The 21,682-nt window shown below is 47.9% G+C and overlaps 1 protein-coding gene across 2 annotated transcripts in view; it reads left to right on the forward strand.

Annotated features, from left to right (window-relative positions):
- The window catches only part of TADA1 (transcriptional adaptor 1), a 310,842-nt gene that overhangs the window by 201,286 nt on the left and 87,874 nt on the right, over positions 1-21,682 (forward strand). For both annotated transcript variants that reach the window (XM_069641190.1, XM_069641191.1), the window contains exons 5-6: positions 3,428-3,637; positions 7,775-7,926. In XM_069641190.1, the coding sequence (XP_069497291.1) occupies positions 3,428-3,637; positions 7,775-7,926 (362 nt within the window). The remainder of the gene's footprint in view (positions 1-3,427; positions 3,638-7,774; positions 7,927-21,682) is intronic.

The raw sequence follows: 21,682 nt of genomic DNA on the forward strand, positions 1-21,682 counted from the left end.
TATTCTGAAAGGATTGAACATTTTGAATGAGACAGAGAAGTAGTTCTGACATTTTGAAGGGTCCTACCACAAATGATAGGGTGGCTGCCAGACGTTTGAAAGGATGCACCCTTATGATTCAAAAGGGAATGCACAGTTGCACCACATTTTCCCATTTAACCTGGGAGTCTGCTTTCCCAACATTGTCGAAGTCCTGGTATGGAAGTTGGAAATAATACTGCCAGACTGTTCAAGATCTGAGAAGCCCAGTTGAAATACTGCAAGGAAGGCTCGCTGCTGTGGCCCGCCAAGACCCATGTGACGGCAAGCTCTGTCAGGGTCTACATATCTACATAATTTGGCCTTCTCAGAGATCACATGGAGCTGAGTAATAGGTGCTCCCTCCTCTAACCAGATGGGCACTGCGTAGTTGCAAGTTTGAAAGGTCCCCTCTTACTAGAGAAGTGTTTGCTGCTTGCCCTTGCACTGAACCGACCAGAAGAGGTGTAAGCACTGCAATGTGGTTGGTGAAAGGCCCCTTATCCTTTTCCAGTGGCGTTGCAACAGTTTTGATAACTTCAGGATTGACAATGTTACATTGAACCTCCTCTGGAAAACTGGTTCATTTTAATAGTAGTTGACTACTCAAACGGATATCTTGAGGCAGTGTTCATGAGTTTGCAGGATCCTTTAGAGGGCCATTCACGAAATATGGCTTCCCCCTAAGAAATAATTTAAGAACAGGGTTCCAACTTCCTGTCATCATTAAAGATAAAATTGACCCGGATGAGAGATGGCCTGCTTTGGCTGACTATCTGGTTTTGGCTGTTGCCCAATATACGTGGTATTCTGCAAAATTGTTTTTCTGCCCTAAAAGTATGTACATTGCTTATGGATTAATGTATCCTTCATTAAAAACAATGCATTCTGATATGTTCAGGAAATGCAGAGCTTTTGTTTTGGGAGTTATTTGTTTATCATGCACTTTACCCTTGATATATAATATTTTGCACATACTCGACATTTTTTGGAACAATGATGAAAGCACATTGCACTGTTTTTAATAGAAGAAAACAAAGCATGTGAAGGCCTCTTTCCTGTGAATTACAAATTAAAAAGCTTCTCTTGATTACATGCTGTAAAAAGCGTGCCAGCATTTCTGTTTTCTACATCCTCTATAAACCCGTTATTCTTAGTGGTAGTGGTAGATGGATACTTGAGGATAATCACTGTCCTTGTGGAGCCCTTAAAACAGTTGTCTTTAAACTCTGGGGCTGGTCCAACTAGGGGAGGCCGAAGGATGTCTGGGGTGTGGAGCACAAAAAAGGGAGAGGGGTGACTACTTTCAATAGAAAATATAAGAAGAAATGGCTTCTTGGGGGGGGGGGGGGACCTGCAGCAATATTGTTAGGGGCTCAGTAACAATATCGTTACTTCAGGCGGGCTCAGCATAACAGTTAGAATACCACTGCCTATTGGAATTTCAGACCAGGATTCCAACTTAATGTCATTGTACATGAAACACATGTGGACAATGTGTTGGCTACACATTGGGTAAGGCACATTATTAATACCCAATAAATATTTCCCACTAACCTCTAACCAATGGGCTGGTTGAGAGGTTTAACGATCCATTAAAGATCATAATGGGTGCAGGAGAGATTGAGATTGCTTGTTAAAAAATGTTCTTTGCCCACGGGAAGACTGCAGATATCAGTTGGTTTGAGCCACATTGAGTTTCTTTTGCTTTCCCTGTGAGGGGCCTTTTTTCCTTAGTGAAATCAGAATGAGAACAAGATTCTTGGAGTCCTACCCCTGACATGAAGAACTATGTGCTGGGTCTCCAGAAACAGATGAATATGCTCATGTGCAAGGCAAAAGGTAGCTGGGTGATTCAGACCTTTGTTTTGTTCTCCTGAACATCCTTGAAGACCTGCTCTTCAACCTTGACTCCAACATCCCTTCTGAGAGGAAAGAGGCTATTAATCTTCTGATAAATTGCCACAGAACCAGTGTGCAGGGATTAAGCCCCTTTTGCAAGTTTCACTGTGCACATACACTTCCTGAGATGGGAAAGTCAGTTTATATTGGACAGAACACCAGTCGGGAAACATGGTGGGAGAGTAGAAGCGAGACGGTGTGGCTGTACCGGCTGAGGTCAGAGGTGGAAGACTACCAAGAGACAAGCACGAGGAAGGACATAGCAGCAGCATGAGGATGATATTGTTGGAGCAGGTGAGATATTGGTTCAAGAGTGATAGTGGTACTGCAGTGTGAGTGTGCATTTGATGTAATGCAAGTGTGTAGCAAGGTCAGTAAAAAGAGTGAGTCAGAAGACTGGTACAGGGTGGAAGGTGGGTGTCTGAGATATAGTGGGAGGAGGTGTAGTGTGGGAAGGGTAGTGACAGAGTGGGAAGCAAGAACATCAAAGGATGGAGGTAGAAAACAGGTGGAACGAAATACAGAAGTGGTGGGAGGAGTCAGGAGAAGGAGGTAGAGTAGAAGGGCAACATGAGAGTTAGTGTTGTTGGTCTTGGGTAGTACCAACCGAGTAGGTGGAAAGCATTATTTCTTAGCTCCTGTAGAAAACTAAGCAGGGCTAGTGGAGGGACATTAGAAAGTCTGTGAGGATATAAGATAGCCGGCGTATTGGGGAACCAACATTAGTCACAGCTAGATGTTGGGTAGTAGGGGTATCCAGTCAGTAGTGCTAACTGGGGGGGATTTATGGACATCTGGGCTAGGGCAACCATCCCAAGGAAGACTAGAGAGGATTGGCCCTAGCACATGGCAGTGGGTGTTATCAAAGATTTATGAATCTTAGGAACTATTTAGAAAATACGGACTTGGGATGTATTGTTAACCATAAATTCAGCCTCTTGTTTTGTTAATCCCATCACGTCTTGTCTTATTAGTTGTAAAATATAATTGGTAGGATCATTGTCCATTTTACTATAAGTGAATTAATTTGTAGGTGAATGTGGACATTCCTTCATTTATTTTGTCTTTCTAAAATAACAATGGCATCAACTTTGTTTGCTTTCTCGTTAACAAGATCGATATAATTCATAGGTTTTGATGCACATTTATTTTTTCTTTGCTGGTGTTATGCCAAATTTGATATTTCTTTGCTTCTAATTAGCAGACGTTTTCCAGTGCTTATCTTTTCAAAGCTAATGGATTCATTTGAATACGAATGAGGGGTTGGTGTGTGGGGGCAGAACACTGATGGTTTACTTGAACCAGTTGAGTTCTCCTCCATCTCATTTGTATTTTTTTTGTAGAACTCTTGAAATTGAACGTTCCTCACAAATTGATAACTCTACTGTAATTGACTTTGAGTGCGAAAGTAATTCAGTAAAAGTGGGGTTCTTGCATGCATGTTAGTTATCAATATTAATGTTATTTTTCCTCAACTTATTCCTGTCTTGTGTCTTACTTCAAATAGCACCGGTTCCAGCCTCAGAATCCGCTGTCTTGTGCACAGCAGTTTGTGGTAAAGGATCCTCAGGAGGATGATGACTTGAAGCTGTGCTCACACACAATGATGTTGCCGTCGCGGGGACAGCTAGAAGGGCGTATGATTGTGACCGCCTATGAGAATGGTCTGGACAATGTAACAGAGGAGTCTGTCATTGTAGTTATCTATGCTTTAGAGGTGAGCTCCGTTTGTTTGTTTGTTTGTTTATTTGTATTGCGCACCTGACCCAGAGGTATTTGGGCGCGAAGGCATAAAGAGGGTTGCAAAGCTTAAGTTACATGGAGCACAGGGATGAATACAGCTGAGGTTACAATGCTGTATGCATGAACAACAATAAGCAGTAGGGCAAGTAATAATAGTACAGTAATATACAGTAGGCATCAAGAGTCACATACATATGGCAAAAACAGCGAAGTCACATATATACAATAAGTACTAGGACGATTGCAAGTAAGGTAGGGTCAAACGTCGCGTTCCTTTAGCCAGTGAATAAGACTAGATCTGAATTGTGTGTAAGGTAGATATTCCCTTAAGGCAGGGGGGAGGGAATTCCAATATTGTGCTGCTTTGACAGGGAAACTGCTCCCTCCAGATTTAGTAATCTTAAATCTGGGTACTAATAGTAGATTAGAGTTATTTTTTCTTAGGGGACGAGAAGCTGTTTATCTGGTGAATCTGGCTGTAAGGTATTGTGGGACAGCTTGGTTAAGACATTTGTGCGTTAAAGAACCAGTTTTGAGGAGGATTTTATCTTTCGTGGAGAGCCAATTAACGGATATCTCCTGAGGTCCGAGATATGGGCATTTCTGGGGAAGCTTAGGGCAGCTCTCAGGGCATTGTTTTGGAGAGTTTGAATTTTGGACGTAATGTTTTTATTGCTGCTTATGTATAGGGCAATGCAATAATCCAGCTTGGATACGATTAAGGCTCTCGCTAGAGGAATGCAGTTGTTGGGTGAGAGGAACGGCTTAGCTGCCCTGATCAACGTGCAGGTGCAGGTGTAGGAGGTAGCTGAGGCCATAGCGTTTACTTGTTTACCAAAGGTAAGCGTAGAGTATGTAAAAGCTGAGAGTTTTAACAACCTTAGTCGCAGTAATGATATTATTGTCAATTGTGAAGGAAGCGTAGTTGGGACCTCGTTTTTTTTATGTTAGATGGGGTACCTAGGATGAGGAGTTCTGTTTTGTCATCATTCAGGCATAGACCGTGAGGGACCATCCATGCCTGGATGATGAGGTAGACTCTGTTCACAAAGGCCAAATCCTTGTCGTAATATCCCGTCAACGGGATGAGGATCTGTGTATCATCGGCATAATTAGTGTAGGTGATACCTAGACCATCTAGATCATCGAAGAGGGGCTTAGTGAAAATATTATACAAAGTGGGAGAGAAGCAGGAGCCTTGGGGCACACCACATGATATGGGTGCAGGGACCGCCGCTGCTAGAGGGGAGATGACTTGCATTGTCCTATTATCCAGGAAGGACTGGAACCAGGCGACTGCCTCTTGAGAGAAACAGGCCGCGGAGACCAGGTGGTTGCAGAGTATAGAACGGACTACCAAGTCAAACGCAGCTGAAAGGTCAAGGAGTAGCAGGAGTGCCGTCTTACCTTTGTCTCTCAGTGTGTCTATTTGTGCCTTGAGGTCTATGAGTGCAGTCTCCGTGCCATGCTGAGGTCTGAAGCCAGACTGACGCACTCCTAGAAGGTGGTTATGTTCCAGATGATACTGGATTTGTAGATATGCTACTTTGCCATTTCTATTGAAAATCTTGGACACTGTTGTTATGGGGCGCTAATTAGTGGGGATGGAGGGGTCCAGGGTTTGTTTTGTAAGGAGAGGGAGGACCCAAGAGTGTTTTACGTTGGTAGGTATGGTACCTGAGGTGAATGCGGCGTTTGAGTTTGGCGATAAATGGGGAGAGTTCACGGGCAGAGTCTTTTATGATTTGGGCTGGACGTAAGTCGCCATGACAATTAGACGGTTTGAGGGTGAGGATAACTTTTTCGACTTCCTTGATAGAAACTTTGTGAAAGTGGAAACTGGGGGTCAGAGGGGTAGGTGTGGTCCGAGAGGTCTGGGGTGGTGGTATGGTGTTTGTGACAGTTGTGAGAGTAGTAGCATTGATACCAGTCCTAGGGGCAATAAGGGTATCTTTTTTATTATTGATCTTCACCTGGAGAGTTGTTATCTTGTTGGCTAGGGCATCTTGTATACTCGTACACCAATTTGTGTCCTCAATGCAGGAATCAGGAACTTGAATGGGGGACTCTACTTCTTTAAGTTTGGTAAACAATTCTTTGGTGTTTGATTTGGCTTGGGAGATTCGGGAGTTATACGATGTTTGTTTAGCTAGGATAATTTCTTTTTTGTATAGGGAGGTTAGTTCAGGTTATTTTTGTTGAGGTCTGAAGGGTCTGATCTCCATGTTTTTTCGCTTAGACGTTTCTCTTGTCTGATTGCTTTCAGATGGGGCGTAAACCAAGTGTTTAGGTGTTTGCCTTTTCTAACCTTCAGTGATGCAATAGTGTCTAAGGATGCGAGCATCACTTTATTGTACATTTCTACCATAGTGGATGGGTCAGTCTGGTCTGAGATAGTTCATTGTAGGAAGGATGAGGGGGATGAGATTTTCAGGGGTAATATTTATTTTGTTTCTAGTGGGAGCAGCAGGTGCTACACAGCTAGTATTCATGGGAGGTATAGCTTCTAACTTGAAGAATATCAGGTAGTGGTCGGACCAAGGCTGAGGTATTAGAGGTAATAGTGGTAGGGTTGTGGTGTTCGGCAACCCAATCGAGGGTCCTTCCTTTTTATATGAGTAGGTTCTGTAATCTTTTGGGTGAATCCTAGTTCCTCAAGGGAGTTATTGATATGTAAAGCGTTAGGGTGTAGTGGGTCATTAAGTCCAAGGTTGAAGTCTCCTAGGATAAGGCATTGTTATAGATTATTTAGGTTATCAGATAGTATGTTATTGAGGTCTTCCTCAAAGGAACCTAAAGGGCCTGGTGGTCGGTAGATCAGGTGGATGCTAATAGTTTGTTGGAGATGGTAAGTTTGGCAGTGAGCGATTCACAGGAGTTTGTGATATGGGGTGTGGAGAGTCTTGGCGTTGGGTTATTCTTAACAATTATAGCAAGACCCCCACCTCTGGAGGTGGTGCGGTCCGATCTTATAAGAGTATAGTTGTCCGTGGTGGCTAGCATAATTGTGGGGCCTGCTGCAGGGTGCAGCCAGGATTCGGTAATGGCCAGAAGGTCAATGTTTTTATTGTATATTAAGTCTTCTATGTGTGGCATGGGCTGCCAGATGTCAACCAGCATAATCCTATGTAGGCCCATGACATAAATCCTTATCAGCTACATTTCCTTTTCCTACTTTAGTTGTTTGTGCACATGACAAATCAGTTGTTTTGTGAAAGGTGTTCGATTGCAACTCGAACATTGTTTTGCATAAGGGAATTAATTTGTTCAACAGAAGTGAAAAGATAGGTCACTGTTCATCTCTTTCAAACCATGTATACCTTGGTGTAGGTGACCCAATGTTTAGAATAGGCTAGTTACATTTATGTTTGACCAAATATACAACTTTCGGTACTGTATTTGGAAACCTCTCCCCAGTTACCAGTAAAAGGGCTAGGGGAGGGAGTTGTACACATCCACCCAATTCTTACAAGGTTGTAGCAGTGTACTGGTTCTGTATGATCATGGAAACTGGCTAGCGAAATGCCTCTTTCCCTGTAAAGGTTATCCTCCCTATCCACATCATGGAGTCTGCCTCCTGCTCTGACTACACTTCATCTCATACTGTTGTGCAAAATACAAAGTCAGAACTTTAAGCTGCAACCTACTACTTGGTTTGGAATGTAATTTGCCAATGGGATCAGGAAGGGAATTATCTTGGGATTCAGTGCATAGCCTTTTTACGAGTGCTACTGTTTATACTATGGCCTCCGACTTTTATTTGTCCTCATTTACCTTCAGATGCCACCCTATCTGTGGACTGAATTGGAATAGTCGACCGTCGGGTGAAATGCTGTTGATGGTTGTTAGTCCCAGCAGTAATTTCTGATACCTGAATAATTTGCTGCCAGCTGTTTGAGAATATAGTCATCGCAAAAGGTGTTTACACTGAATATCTCCCTAACAGCACATTTTCCATCAACCCAATGGTTCTTGTTGCAGATTCAATTGTTTTTAATATTATTGACCAGTGTACAGCATGATTGAAACATTCTCTTATGAAGTTCTCCACAAGCAGAACGTGTATTCAGTGTTTGATTCCTGTTTCCTGTGTGGCTTTTGCTTCTTTCAGAAACACCTCAAAGACATCCTTACATCAGTGATATCCAGGAGGCGAGCCTATCGACTGAGGGATGGGCATTTTAAGTATGCGTTTGGAAGCAATATCAACCCACAGCCCTACTTGAAAAACAGCCTTCTGGCCTATGATAATTTCATCGAGAGGTAGTGTAAATCATCATTTTAGTCTGCAATCTCATATTTATTTTGGGAGGTAAGAGAAGGATGTTTTGAAGTTTGGTTTGGCTTAGCTTAATGAGTAGGGGGGGGAAGTATAGCGGGCATGAAGAAGAGGTAGTCTGCTATGAGGTGTTAACCTGAACGGAGATGTAGTTTTATGGCAAGGGAAATGGTATGAACCAAACTGAAAGGATTTCTGCAATGGCTTTCCCTACTGGTTCCTTGTAACGAATGAGAACTTTTAAAAACCTTGCAACACTGCCCGTCTCTTTGAACTAGTGATATTACCTTCCAGTTCACCCAGCACTCCACTGCTAAATTCTTAATCAGATCTACAAAGTGTTGGCATCCACCGCCTTTAAATGAGAACTGCAATCAGTGGAATGGCTCTTGCCTACCTATGTCCATACACCCTTTGCTCTCCATTCTATGTAAAATTTGGTGATCTTCTCACCTTTGTTACCTCCCCTGGTGTTTGTAGATGCCCTGCTGTTAAATGTCACGCCCTCCCCTTTTGGTGCCCTGCTCCTTGTTTCTCTGCTTCCTTTACTGTGTTCTTCTCCCAATGCTTGTAAAGCACTCTGTTGCTTCCCAAAGCTAGAGTCACACTGCATAAATAGCCTATTAATATTTATCTGTCTTGTCCTCATTCATTTTTTTACATGGTTTCTTCAGCCTTTTGTGAAGGCCCCTTTATTGTTTGTTTTACTACCAATCCCCTATCAAGAAGCTTTGAAGGATTCCCACAGATGACCCTTCTACCTCACGCTTGTCACGGTAGCGTTATGTTGGTCAACTCCGAACTGTGGACTCTGCTAGCTGAAGAACTCTACCTCATTAAGGCGAGTCTTACTCTTGGAAGCCTCGAACCACGTTCTTCTAACACACCTTAGCAATTTAATTGTGGCTCACTGCCCTTGTCATGCAGCACTATCTTTTATTTGGTTGTATGACAGTTTGATGCTTCTTTTAAGTGCCTAGAGCACAATAAAAGTACAACAATCAATTGTTTCGCTTACATCGAAGCAGCTAGCGTTCTAAGATGCTTCAAAATTCTGTGTAAGCCTGCTGGGGGTGTATCCTCACAGCAGGGGAATACAGCATTTTCTCTGTGTGACGAAATGCTGCAGAAGTATAGCGGTGAGTAGTGGCTAAACGGCCTGTTCAGCCCCTACACTTTGACAAACCAACAGTGATCTCACTCAGGTAAAACTGTCAAAGCTAAGGGATATACCTCCTTCAACTTTCATGGTAAATTGGCTTGATGGAAGTCTATACTACCAGAAGGGTACTGAATGTGATCCAATAGCAATCCAAAGGCAATTAACCACAAGTATGGAAGTTTCTCAATTAAACCATCTTTGGGTTTTGACGCGGGCCAAGTAATTCCTAAAATAATGTATGGGGTAGAATTACTTTTTCCTGGCATTCCGAGTTCCCTCTAAAGTTGAGGCCTTAATTCGACGTACAGTCTTGAGAATTCAGAACGCAGTACCTTTGGCCGCTATTCGTTATGAATTATTTTTGAGGTCATTGCAGGCAAGAGTCAAATGAAGGTTACTGGCCCTCTATCGGAGCATACTTTATCCTGTTGGTAAAACCCTGTATGAAGAATTAATTCACAATGTGTTGTAATAATGAATGTGCATTCAAAACACTGAGCGAACAATGTGAAAATATTGTTATTGAGAAAAATAAAAGTAATTCCTGGGGAGTACCAAGGGCAGGTAACATTTGCCTTATATCAGGTGGATTGATGTTCTACACTCAAGTTACTTGAGCATCCTTCTTTACCTCATCTTAATTGGCAACATAAAAAAACCTAAGTTGTGGCATCATATTTTAACATCTTTCCAAATTAATATTATAGGGAGGAATTGTCACGATTCAGATGGAATCTTGTTCCAACTGGGGAAATCCTTTTGCGTCGTAAATTAATCTCTCAGGATGAAACCTTTTGCAGATTCTGCAAGGACACGTTAAAAATTAAAACATTATGACACTTTTGAATTAATTGTAAAGCACTGATTGCACTACACACTTTATTCTTTAGTAAGCTAGTCCATAGTGAAGCATTTATTGACTGCTATTCGCTCTGGCATAGGTGTTTGGGAGGCTACCCAATGTCAGTGGGTATTGCTGTTGCTGGCTTTTTGAGAATACCATCATGGGTAACAAAAACCATATCGGAAATTTCTTCAACACTTTCCTCCTCTCCTTGTCCACCCTAATCTTGCCAAATGGTCAGCTAACACATTTTCATGCCAGAAATGACCTCCACGCAAAACTTGTGTGTCTGCATCCTGGTAACCCAGCTACTGACATGTCTCGATACCTTGCTCCACCCTTTTGATTTAAAAATGCTGTTAAGGAGTTTGTGCTCTGTTCGTATAATGAATTCCACACCCCACACAAAGTTGTGGAATTTCTTCACTGCCCAATGACATGCTAAGGCCTCTTTTTCCAAAACACAATATTTTTTCCTCTGGACAGCTCAACACCATGGAGGCTTGTGCTACCATTTCTTCACATCCATCCCTGTTTAACTGAGACAAAACCTGTCACTTGCATCTACAACGATCACACTCCTCTTCTGTGTATCAAACCATTTTAAAGCTTTAGCGAAGTCAATCACATCCTTAATCTTACAAAACTCCTTTTCACACAATATTCTCATCTCAGTTACTTCTCAGTTAGTTCTGAACATATTTTTGATAAAACTCAAATCATCCCTAAAAAGGATCATACCTCTCCCTTGGACTTTGGCACTTCTACCCTTTTTATCACATCCACCATCTCACTTTTTGGCCTCACCCTAGATCCTGTCACTTATTTCACATTTTCTTTTCATAACACACACTTCCCCTCTCTCATTGTCACACCCCTCTGTTCCAGAATTTCTAGAACCCGCTGCAGGATCATATCATATGCTACTTTTCTGATTCCCCGCATATCAACACATCGTCCTGAAAACAGAATCCTTCCTTCATCTTCTTGAACAACCTGTTCATAACTTTCTGGAATACTGACGATGCTGATAACGGACCAAATGGCATTCTCCAAAACTGGAAAATCCCTTTGAGAGTTATAACCACTGACAAGCTTCATGCACTTATCCTTCCAGCTCTATTTGATGGTATGCTGAGGCCATGTCCGATTTTGAGAACACCCTTCCACCAGCAATCATGGAATGCATCTAATTCATGTTTGGTAGAGGTGGACTTTCTATCACTACACACATGTAGATCAACACACAAGCACAATTCCCCTGGTGGCTTCTTTACTACCACCAAAGGACAAATCCATTGTACACAACCTGCCTTTTCAATTGCTGCCCTGTTATGCAACTTCTCAAGCTCCCTCTTCACATCCTCTCTCAACACGAATGGAACTGAATGTAATTGTGCAGCCACGGTCACACTCCCTTTCTTTAAAATAATCTGGTGTTTTATGCCTTTGACTTTCCCCACACCTTTGTTGGAACACTTTCCCAAATTTCTCACACAACACTCCTCCCACCTGCAAAACCTGTACCGTGTTGTGATCCAGCCTTATCCCCAACCTTTTCTGGTCACGCCACCCCAACAACATTGCACCTTTCTCCGTCACGTACACCTTCCCTTTAAAGTCACATTTTCCCTCAAAGCATCCTATTAACTCCATTTTATCCATGTTATAACCATCTCGATTTACATCGGGCTCCAATCCTTTCCCACATCATCCATGTTCATAATCGTACTTTGACATAATGAATAATTTCACAGAAATGATCGCGCTCGACTCCGCCATCATGAACACCACCTTCCCATTCACATGAATCAATGTATACGGACTCTCACACTCCTTCATCCATTCCATGTACAACATTTCCAGTACTCCTTTTAACATGACAATCCTCTTCTTCCTCAGATGAACCCTGCCCATCGTCTCACATAAAGCACTTTCTTCTGGTTGAATTGAAAATGTTTACAGAAGTTAGCAAAATGTTTCTTGCACTTGGAGCACACCACTTTACGCCTAGGATACACAGGGCTCTTTGTGCCTTCATGCGTGACACTTTGTTTTCACCGCTCCCTTTGTACGACACATTTTCCTTTTTGTTTGTTTCTTCTGCTTTTCATCCAAAAGCTTCCAAACCTCTGTTTTATTATCCTTACTTTCTGCCGTGACCAGTTTGGCCACACATGCCATTGAATGTTCAACTTGTTTGGCGCTGTCCATTACCTCATCCAGCCCTGGTTCGTCTTTCAACAAGAGTTCCCCCCCTAATCCTATTATGATTGCAGTGGATCATAAACTGATCGCGAATGTGCTAATCCAGTGAATTTCCAAATCTCCAATTCAGGGCTAAGTGGCGCAATTCCTCAACACTCTCCAGTTTCTTGCACACATACTCTAAACTTGTTCCATTCTAAGATGGTGTTTGTTTTTGGATTGAAATGAGTATCCAACTTGAGGAGAGCCACCTCAAACTGATTAGCCCCATCTCCACTACCCACACGATCTAGCTCAGGTAGTGTCTCAAAAGTACCTTGCCCTTCAAATCTTAAGTGCATCAATAATGACTCTTTCCTGTCGGTGGAGGATGAATTTTCACATGCTTCCCTTATGTATTGTAGAAAACCTTTTCTCCAGCATGGGGTCTGGCATGGATTCACATGCTCATGAATATTCCCCGTCGTCAGGCTGGGAATCCTCGGTAAAGAAAAAACCAGTATCAGTTTCGTTTCTGATCTGTCTTTCGTAGTAATAACCAATCACTGGTCTCTGCGTCATACTGACCACAGCCAATGACTGCCCTCTACCTAAGCACCTCCTCCGGCAGCCATCTTCAGATTTTTACCGCACGTTCATGTGTTGGGATCCTCGTGCTATTGCTCTCGAGCGTTAGTGCTATTTTTTCGCGCTTTTTTTCACAAAAACTTCGATTCTTCGGTCAAAAGAGCCTCAAGCTCCACCGATCCTACATCCGATCAACGGGGACCCGTGTCGGATTCGTCTGTGCCCCTCAAGGGTGAAGATTTCGTCGAGCTACACTTCGGAGGACTCCAGAAGCTTCTCAGGCCCGGTCTCGGAGATGGCCCAGGAGAAGGGAAGCTCGACGCCCGGAAAGCTGTTCAGGGTCTGCCCTGGATGCCAGCTGCAGAACGTCTTTAAGGAGGACGAACACTCTTTCTGCCTTTACTGCCTTCATGAGGACAAAACGCACGTGGAGAAGGACTGTGCGTTTTGCGGCAACATGTCGGAACGGACCATGAAGGACCGTCATCAACGTCTCGCCAACTGGCTGGAGGGTAAGAGCCCGTCTGGCGAGAAGAAGAAGAAATCCGAGCGGTCTTCTAAGACCTTTGAGGGCGCCCCGGCGACGGGGGCCCAACATAAGGCCAAGCACCGCGAGTCCGCTGGCACCGGGAGCGCCGAACGGTCGGGCTCTACGGGCGCCAGGCAGGGCGCACCCTCCCCGGCACCATCAACCACGAGCCAACGCTCTGGGTCGGGTAAGAGGAAGGCCGAGCACCCGGCGAAGCTCCTGGAAAGGCCCCGGTCGAGCTCTAAGGCAGAGGAGGAGCGTGGCAGTGCCCCCTCCCTCAAGGATAAGGCGGTGAGCGCACCTAAGGTGGTGAAGGCCTTGATCCATCCGACCAAGCCCTCTATCGAAACGGTCGCGGCGGCCCTGGCTCAGCCTGTGGAGGCTGCACCAGTGGTGGCGACCTCAGGGCCCAGAATCTCCCTGCCTCCTCGGAGGGAGTCTTCTTTTGTGCCCATCGATAGGACCCCCGTGAAACCCCCCGTGGGGAAGAAGAAGGGGGGGCAGGGCGTCGTCGTAGATTCGGCCTCAACCTCAGAAGAGGAGCTGATCGAGGTCTTAAGCCACGGCCTAGGCGTGGAACAAGGCCAGCCCGTCGGAATGGGCCCCGACGCAGGTGACGACGACGACATCGTCGAGGATACCGACGGGGCCCCTGCTCGCCCGTCGGATTCCCCTCTGCCAGCGCCGCAAGACAACTCGGCGGCCATTTTGTTGGCCATACAGTCCTTATGCACCGAGATAAGGACGAGGCTACCGTTACCGACGGAGGAACCTCTCCCGTCGGGGGATCCAGAACCGGGACCTTCTGGTGTTCCCCCTACCAAGAAAAGAAGGATCCATCCACCACCTCCTTTTCAACCGTCGCGCCCCGTCCAGCCCTCCTCCCCGTCCACCCGAGGGGATGATACGGGGACTGACACGGCAGCGACGGTTACGGACGACGAGGCATACGACGAGGATTTTCCGTCGTCGCCTCCCACCAGGGCTTCTCCGCCCGACGAGATCGGATCTTTCCACTCCATGATCTCCAGGGCTTCCGAGCTTTTCCAACTCTGCCCTGAGGAGAAGAAAAAGGAAGGCTTCCTTTATCAGCGGCGCGAGGCCAAGAGGAAGACGGTCCTCGCAGTGCCTCTGTTGGACGACATTTGGGATGAGGGCCTGTCCCTCCTCAAGAACCCTTCCACGACGCCAGCTAGAAGAGACCGGTACGAGAAAAAGTACCGGGTCCCGGACACGGCCCCCCTATGCCTCCGGGCACAGCCTACCCCGGACTCCGTCGTCTCCGCGGCAGCCAGGAAGAAAGCGGGGGGGGGTGCGGCCTCCACATCGACTTCCCCGCCGGACGGCGAGGGAAAGAAATTGGATGCTATGGGACGTAGAGTCATCTCGTCGGCAGCGACGACGATTAAAGCGGCCAACGCCTTGGCTATCGTGGCCCGCTACGACAGGGAGCTCTGGTACAAGATAGCTCCCCTGCTGGATTTTCTGCCGGACGACAAGAGGGCGGAGGCCCTTGAGATCCTACAGGAAGGTGAAGTTGCGTCGGACCACGCCATCACCGTGGCGACGGACATCGCCGACACTGGGTTCCGCCAGCTGGGCAACGGCGTTTGCCTTCGACGTCGTGGATGGCTCAAAGCTACGGACTTTCGGCAGGACGTCCAGACCAGAGTCCTGGACATGCCCTTCGACGGGAACAACCTGTTTGGGAAGACAGTGGACGATTCCCTTCAGGCCATCAAGGCGGATACTGAGACGGCCCGGGCCCTTGGAGTCCTGCAGCAGCGATGGACGCCCTTTCGGAGCGGCGGAGGCAAGGGCGCCTCCAAAGGTTCCGGCGGCGGTTTCGCTTCCTACCGTCAAGCGGCCCGCTCGTCGTCGCAAGAGGCCTACAGAGGACGAGGCAAGTCTAGCGGACCCCGCCGTCGTCGCCAAGGAGGTCAAGGCGGCAAGGCCGCGTCCAAGCAGGATTGAACCGGCCGTGGGGTCGGGCCCCCACCGAAGCACCCCGGTGGGAGGCCGGCTGGCGGACTTCGTCAGCGTGTGGGAGTCCATCTCCACCGACCGTTGGGTGCTGGACGCCCTGGCCCGGGGCCACGCGCTCGAGTTTCAAAGAAGGTGCCCGCGCGTCCCCCCCGTGGCCAGGAAAGAACTTCACGTCCCTCAACTTCTCCGGGAGGTAAAGGCGATGCTCAGAAAGGGCGCCATCGAACTCGTCCCAAAGAGGCTTCGGGGCTCCGGAGTCTACTCGCGATACTTCCTCGTGAAGAAGAAGACGGGAGGATGGCGCCCCATCCTAGACCTGCGACGGCTGAACAAGTTCATCAAGGCGCAGAAGTTTCGGATGGTCACCCTCCAGCACGTCCTGGGTCAACTGGAGGAAGGAGACTTCCTATCGTCGTTGGATTTGGAGGATGCCTACTTCCACATTCCCATCCTAAAGGGGCACCGAAAATTCCTCAGGTTCGTGGTCCAAGGGCGTCATTACCAGTTCAAAGCCCTTCCCTTCGGACTACGGTCGGCACCCAGGGTATTCACCAAGTGCCTCGCACCGGTGGCGGCGCAGCTGCGCCGCGAGGGGATTCACGTCTACCCCTACCTGGACGACTGGCTCATCCGCGCCAAGACGAAGGAGTTCGCCGTGGTCCACACGGCAAGGACCGTCCAACTCCTCACGGACCTGGGATTCTCCGTGAACTACGCCAAATCCCACCTGGTGCCCGCGCAAGTCGCACTGTTTCTGGGAGCGAGGCTCGACACAGTGTCCCTTCTGGCCTCCCCGTCGGAGGAGAGGACCAGGACCATCTTGGGCAAGGTGCAACGGATGTTGGTGGCCAACGCGGCCAAAGTGAGATCCATCAAGTCCCTCCTCGGGATGATGTCTTCCTGCATCTACCTCATTCCCATGTGCAGGCTCCGGATGCGCCCGTTGCAAGAATTCCTGGATGCGCGCTGGATCCAGACGACGGGCAGCTTCGAGGAAAGGATCATGCTCGACGAGAGTTTCCGACGAGCGATACGGTGGTGGGGCACCCGCGCGCATCTGACGGCGGGCATGGACTTCCAGACCCCAGCCCACCAGGAGACTGTGACCACGGATGCCTCCCTGGAAGGGTGGGGAGCGCACACCGAAAATCTGCACGCGAGGGGACTCTGGCTCCCGACGGAGAAGTCCCTGCATATCAACGTCCTGGAGCTCCGTGCAGTGTTTTGGGCCCTCAGGTCCTTCCTTCCGTCCCTCAAGGGCAAGGTGGTGAGGATCTTCACCGACAACACCACCACCATGTTTTACATCAGGAAACAGGGCGGAACCAGGTCCCCAGCGCTGTCCAAGGAGGCGCAGGATCTGTGGCATTGGGCCGTCGCCCAAGGGATTTTTCTGGTGCCGTTTCATCTGGCAGGGATAAAAAACACCATCGCCGACTCACTCAGCAGGGAGCTGCTCTCGTGCCACGAGTGGGAACTACGGCAGGATCTGGTGGATCGCCTCTTCCGACGGTGGGGCACACCCCAGATCGACCTGTTCGCGACGGCGACGAACACCATGTGCCGGAGGTTCGCCAGCAGGTTTCCCCAGACGAGGAGTATGGGCGATGCTTTCTCGTTCCCCTGGGAGGGCCTGTTCCTCTACGCGTTCCCTCCCTTGCCTCTGCTAATCCGGCTCGTCAACCAGCTCAAGAGGTCACGGTGCAGGATGATCCTCGTCGCACCTGCGTGGCCGAGGCAGATATGGTTCCCGGACCTTCTGGACTTGTCAGCGTCCCCGCCGATCAAGCTGCCGGCGGACGCGGATCTACTCTCCAGGGAAGGGAGGCGCCATCCTCCACCACGACCCGAAGTCGCTGAACTTGCAGGCCTGGCTCCTGCAGCGCTAGAGTTTGGAGGATACGACATACCGGCCGATTGCAGAGAGGTTCTTGCAAAGGCCAGGGCGTCCTCGACTCTTAAATGCTACGGACACAAATGGAAGAGGTTCTCTGTCTGGTGCCACGCACAGAAGATTAACCCTCTACGGATTACGGCTCCCCAAGTACTGCCGTACCTGCTGACGCTGGCCAAAGCTGGTTTGGCACACGCGTCCATCAAGATTCATCTTGCTGCGATCTCCCGATACACCAGAACCACGGGGCGGACGTCCTTGTGGTCTCATCGTCTGGTGAAAGAGTTCATGAAGGGACTGTTCAGATCGTTCCCGCCGGTGAAGGCTCCGGCCCCGGCGTGGGAGCTCAACGTGGTGCTGACCAAGCTCATGGTACCTCCGTTCGAGCCTCTGCACTCGGCCCCGTTGAAGTTTCTATCGTGGAAAACAGCTTTTCTTGTGGCCATCACCTCCGCACGACGAGTGGGAGAGATCCAGGCCCTTTCCTGCAAGGCCCCGTACTTGACTTTCCACGACACGAGGGTAGTGCTCAGGACGCACCCCTCCTTCATGCCCAAGGTACCGTCGGACTTCCATCTCAACGAACCCTGGGTGTTACCTGTGTTTTTCCCGTCGCCTTCGTCGCCGGCTGAGAGGACTTTGCACTCGCTGGATGTAGCTAGAGCGCTGAAGTTCTACGTGGACCGCACGAAGGGTTTTCGGAAGACGTCACAACTCTTTGTGAACTTTGGACCTGTCAATCAGGGGAAGGCTCTCTCGAAGGCTTCCATCTCCAGATGGCTCTCCGGCTGTATCATGTACTGTCACCGGTTGGCAAACCGACCGCTGCCTGGCCGTCCGAGAGCCCATTCCACCAGAGCGATCGCAGCTACCACGGCGTTCCTATCTGGTGTGCCCCTGCTGGACATATGCAGGGCTGCTACGTGGAGGTCGACGCACACCTTCACGAAATTCTACTGCGTCGACCGGGATTCCAGGGAGGAGTCCAGGGTCGGCCAAGCAGTGCTGCGCAACCTGTTCGCCTGAGGTGAGCCTGGTGAGGAGGTAAGATGCTTAATGTTGAGTAATGTGATGCTTAATGTTGAGCCTTTGCCACCTCCCGTGGTTGTGCATGTGTGTACTGCTATGTATTCTTTATTCATGAGCATGTGAATCCATGCCAGACCCCATGCTGGAGAAGGAACAAGTTACTTACCTGTAACTGTTGTTCTCCAGCATGGGTCTGGCATGGATTCACATGCGAACCCTCCCGCCTACCCCTCTGCGGCTCTTCACTTGGTCATACTGCCACTTCACGTGCTTCCAAATCTGAAGATGGCTGCCGGAGGAGGTGCTTAGGTAGAGGGCAGTCATTGGCTGTGGTCAGTATGACGCAGAGACCAGTGATTGGTTATTACTACGAAAGACAGATCAGAAACGAAACTGATACTGGTTTTTTCTTTACCGAGGATTCCCAGCCTGACGACGGGGAATATTCATGAGCATGTGAATCCATGCCAGACCCATGCTGGAGAACAACAGTTACAGGTAAGTAACTTGTTCCTTCTGCATTGACTCCACTTGACTTGGACCGGACCAGGAGATGCCATAAATATGGAAGGCCCAGGCACGTCCGGCATTGCCATTGTTCCTGTATGTGACCACAGTACAACAGCAACTTCTGTTAGGGAGATTTATCAGTTTTATGCTTGGTCCCCTCTCATAGTGAGACCCTCTGCACTTTTGACTGGACTTGTGGACCTTTTTGTTTCTATCCTGGATGTGGGGAGCCTTTTTTCCCTCCACCATTCATTCTTTTTTGCACTGACTTTCTGGGAACTCTATTCGTTTGTTTTACCTTTTTCTCTGGAGTCTGCTTTCCTCCATATATCTAAAAAGGCATCTGTGTTACACTTTTTCAGCACACAGCACCCTATGTGTAGTGTTGCTGGGAACTGCTGTCTTGACCCAGTTTTCTTATCGACAGGGGAGCTCCGCCCAAGACAAACTACAAATCGAGCCATCTCCTGAGGTGCAGTGACCTTCCACGGCTGCAAACCGCGAATACCAGGAGACCTCTGACCGCTTTGTAGTGCAACGTCTTGACGTGGACGAATCAGCTAAGAACTTTGGTGAGCTCCAGTTGGACCTCCAGAGGCACTACCCCACACTTCTAAGTTCCCTCACCAGAGTGCAGGACTGAAGAACCTAGGAAGATTGACCACGCTATAACTTTCCTTTGTTGGAGCTGATAAAAAAGGTGCCAAAACCACAGATTGACGTGGGAGACCGAAGAAATCAGTGCTGAGGTTTCTCTCTCGCAAGCGCTGCTGTTAAATCCCATTCAGAGTCCTTCCTTTCGTCACCAGACCGAGTAATCAGAAGACTGGGCCAGTCGCTGCTGCACAGGAGAGAATCCAGCAACATAAGTTTTCTAGCCTAAGGTACTGTGGGGGTAAATGTAGAACTTGCCTTAAGCCGAAGAGTCACTCCAGTGACTGGAGTGCATTACTAGGTGTTTGGGTGTCCACCCATACCTCAGGCCCAGGATTGACAGCTTGTGTCCCCGCAGGGTCCCTATAACTTGTTATCTTGCTAGTCATGTTTATCCTAGTGACTAAAGTATCCAGAGGAACTTTGCCTTTCCAGCTGCTACATAAGGCTTTTTGTACCACTCCTACACTGACTTTTGGATAGTTAGGGATTGGATTTACAAAGCATTAGGAGCCTTGAAAAGTGTTGCTAGAGCGTATAATATTGGCCAAGCGTGAATAACCACTCTTTTTTTCCCCCTACAGACTTTGTCTGATGTGACTTTACTACATGAATGCCTTTACTGTTTATCTCTAATCTATGCAAGTGCAAGGTAGAATCAATAATATTGTAGAACTGTCATTAGTGTCGTTCTTTGTAACATATTTGCGGTGTGATTTCCAGGAGCAGGAGTTCCTCCTACCTTTGTGGGCTGCAGGAGCAGCCCACACACCCTTGCCGTCCTCCAATTTGAAATCGGGTAAGCCCGTGGGCTTTACCGCGGGTCGTGACACTATCCGTCGTGCCTTGTTGAATCTGACTGCATCGCTACAGACAAGTAGCACAATTAGGTATTTAACGCCTGCCTGCCTTTTGAAGGACGGCAAATGGCGAATTGTGCTTTTGTAGAACTTTGCTGAGCTGCAAACCACAAGGTTTGCATATTCCAAGATGGCCGCCTGAACAGTTTTTTTTTTTTTTACACCTCAAGCCGACCAAGAATTGTGGTGGATCCTCATTGGCTTATTTCCTGCTTATAGCCTATCCTGGGGCACTGGCAGGTGTAAGCCGGCCCCCAAGCAAGGCACACAAATAAGACACCTGACAGAGCTAGACGAGCACCAGAGCTCTGTCCCCCGTCACCGCTATAGCACCAGCATCAAGTGGACATCAAAGCCAGTGCAACTGGCAGACTATAATCCTGGTCAACAAGCTCCATGCCACTCTGCGCGATGCTTTACTCCCATACCATTGCCAACCCATCTACTCTTCAGATTTACTCACTTCGCCATACGTACGCCGACAGCCGGCACCACTCTGATCTTGAGTGCTCCACTCCCCTCCCTAGCGCTGCTCCACTAAGGGCCACTAGCACCATAGCGGCGCACCTTCTGCACCACTGCCTGCTAAGCGTTCCGTACACATCTACTGTTCGCCACTCAGGCTCCTTCATGTTAAGAAGCCTATAACCTGATTTCTGATCGCAACTTTCTCTTTGCATGTTAACCGCCACCTGGCATTGTTATCTGTTGCACCTTATGTCTACCATACTGTGAGTTAAGAAACCCTATCTGTCTAATGATTGCCACTCTGATTACTGCATGCTAACTACCACTTGCCATATTTTTGCTGCTAGTCCTTGCCCACTGTGCCCTAATGCACCATTGCACTATCATTGTTCGCCAGTATGTCTATTACGATTTAAGTGCATCTTAGTACTATTGTTCCCTGCCTACTGTGGGTTACAGCACTTCAGTACATTTACCGCCCACCTAACTACGCTATTAAGGGCCAACAGCACCTGCTGATTGCCATTCTGTTTGCACTCTGTCTTCTGCACGCTAACTGCCATTGGCCTTTCTTGCTGTTAGTCTTTGCCTACTGTTTACTAAATGCCCTCATTCTTAATTGATGCCTGTTGCTCGCCAACATGCCTTATGTTTTAAGTGCATTACAGTACAACTACTTTGTGCCTTTCTCCCTATTGCGGGTTAATGGCACACTAGTACATTTATCGTCAGCCAAACCACACTGTGCCAATATCACCTGTGGATTGCCACTCTGTATCTAAGCACTCCGCTGCATCAGTGCTGTTCACCACTCTTGCTCCGAGTGGAACCATGATCCTTCTCCAGATCATTACTACCCTCCTCCTTATTGCATCGAGCTCTCCTTACTCCCTCATTTGGTCTATCAGATATACTAAGGGCCCACTCTTGCTGCTTTCGATCTACAAGAGATTCTTGCCAAACCCGACTATCAGGATGATAGACTTACAGACGAGGTTAACTGCGCAAGCTAACATACCAGTCCTACCC

This window comes from Ambystoma mexicanum, chromosome 1q (genome assembly GCF_040938575.1).
Source record: "Ambystoma mexicanum isolate Mex_15411 chromosome 1q, UKY_AmexF1_1, whole genome shotgun sequence".
NCBI classification, from domain to species: Eukaryota; Metazoa; Chordata; class Amphibia; order Caudata; family Ambystomatidae; genus Ambystoma; species Ambystoma mexicanum.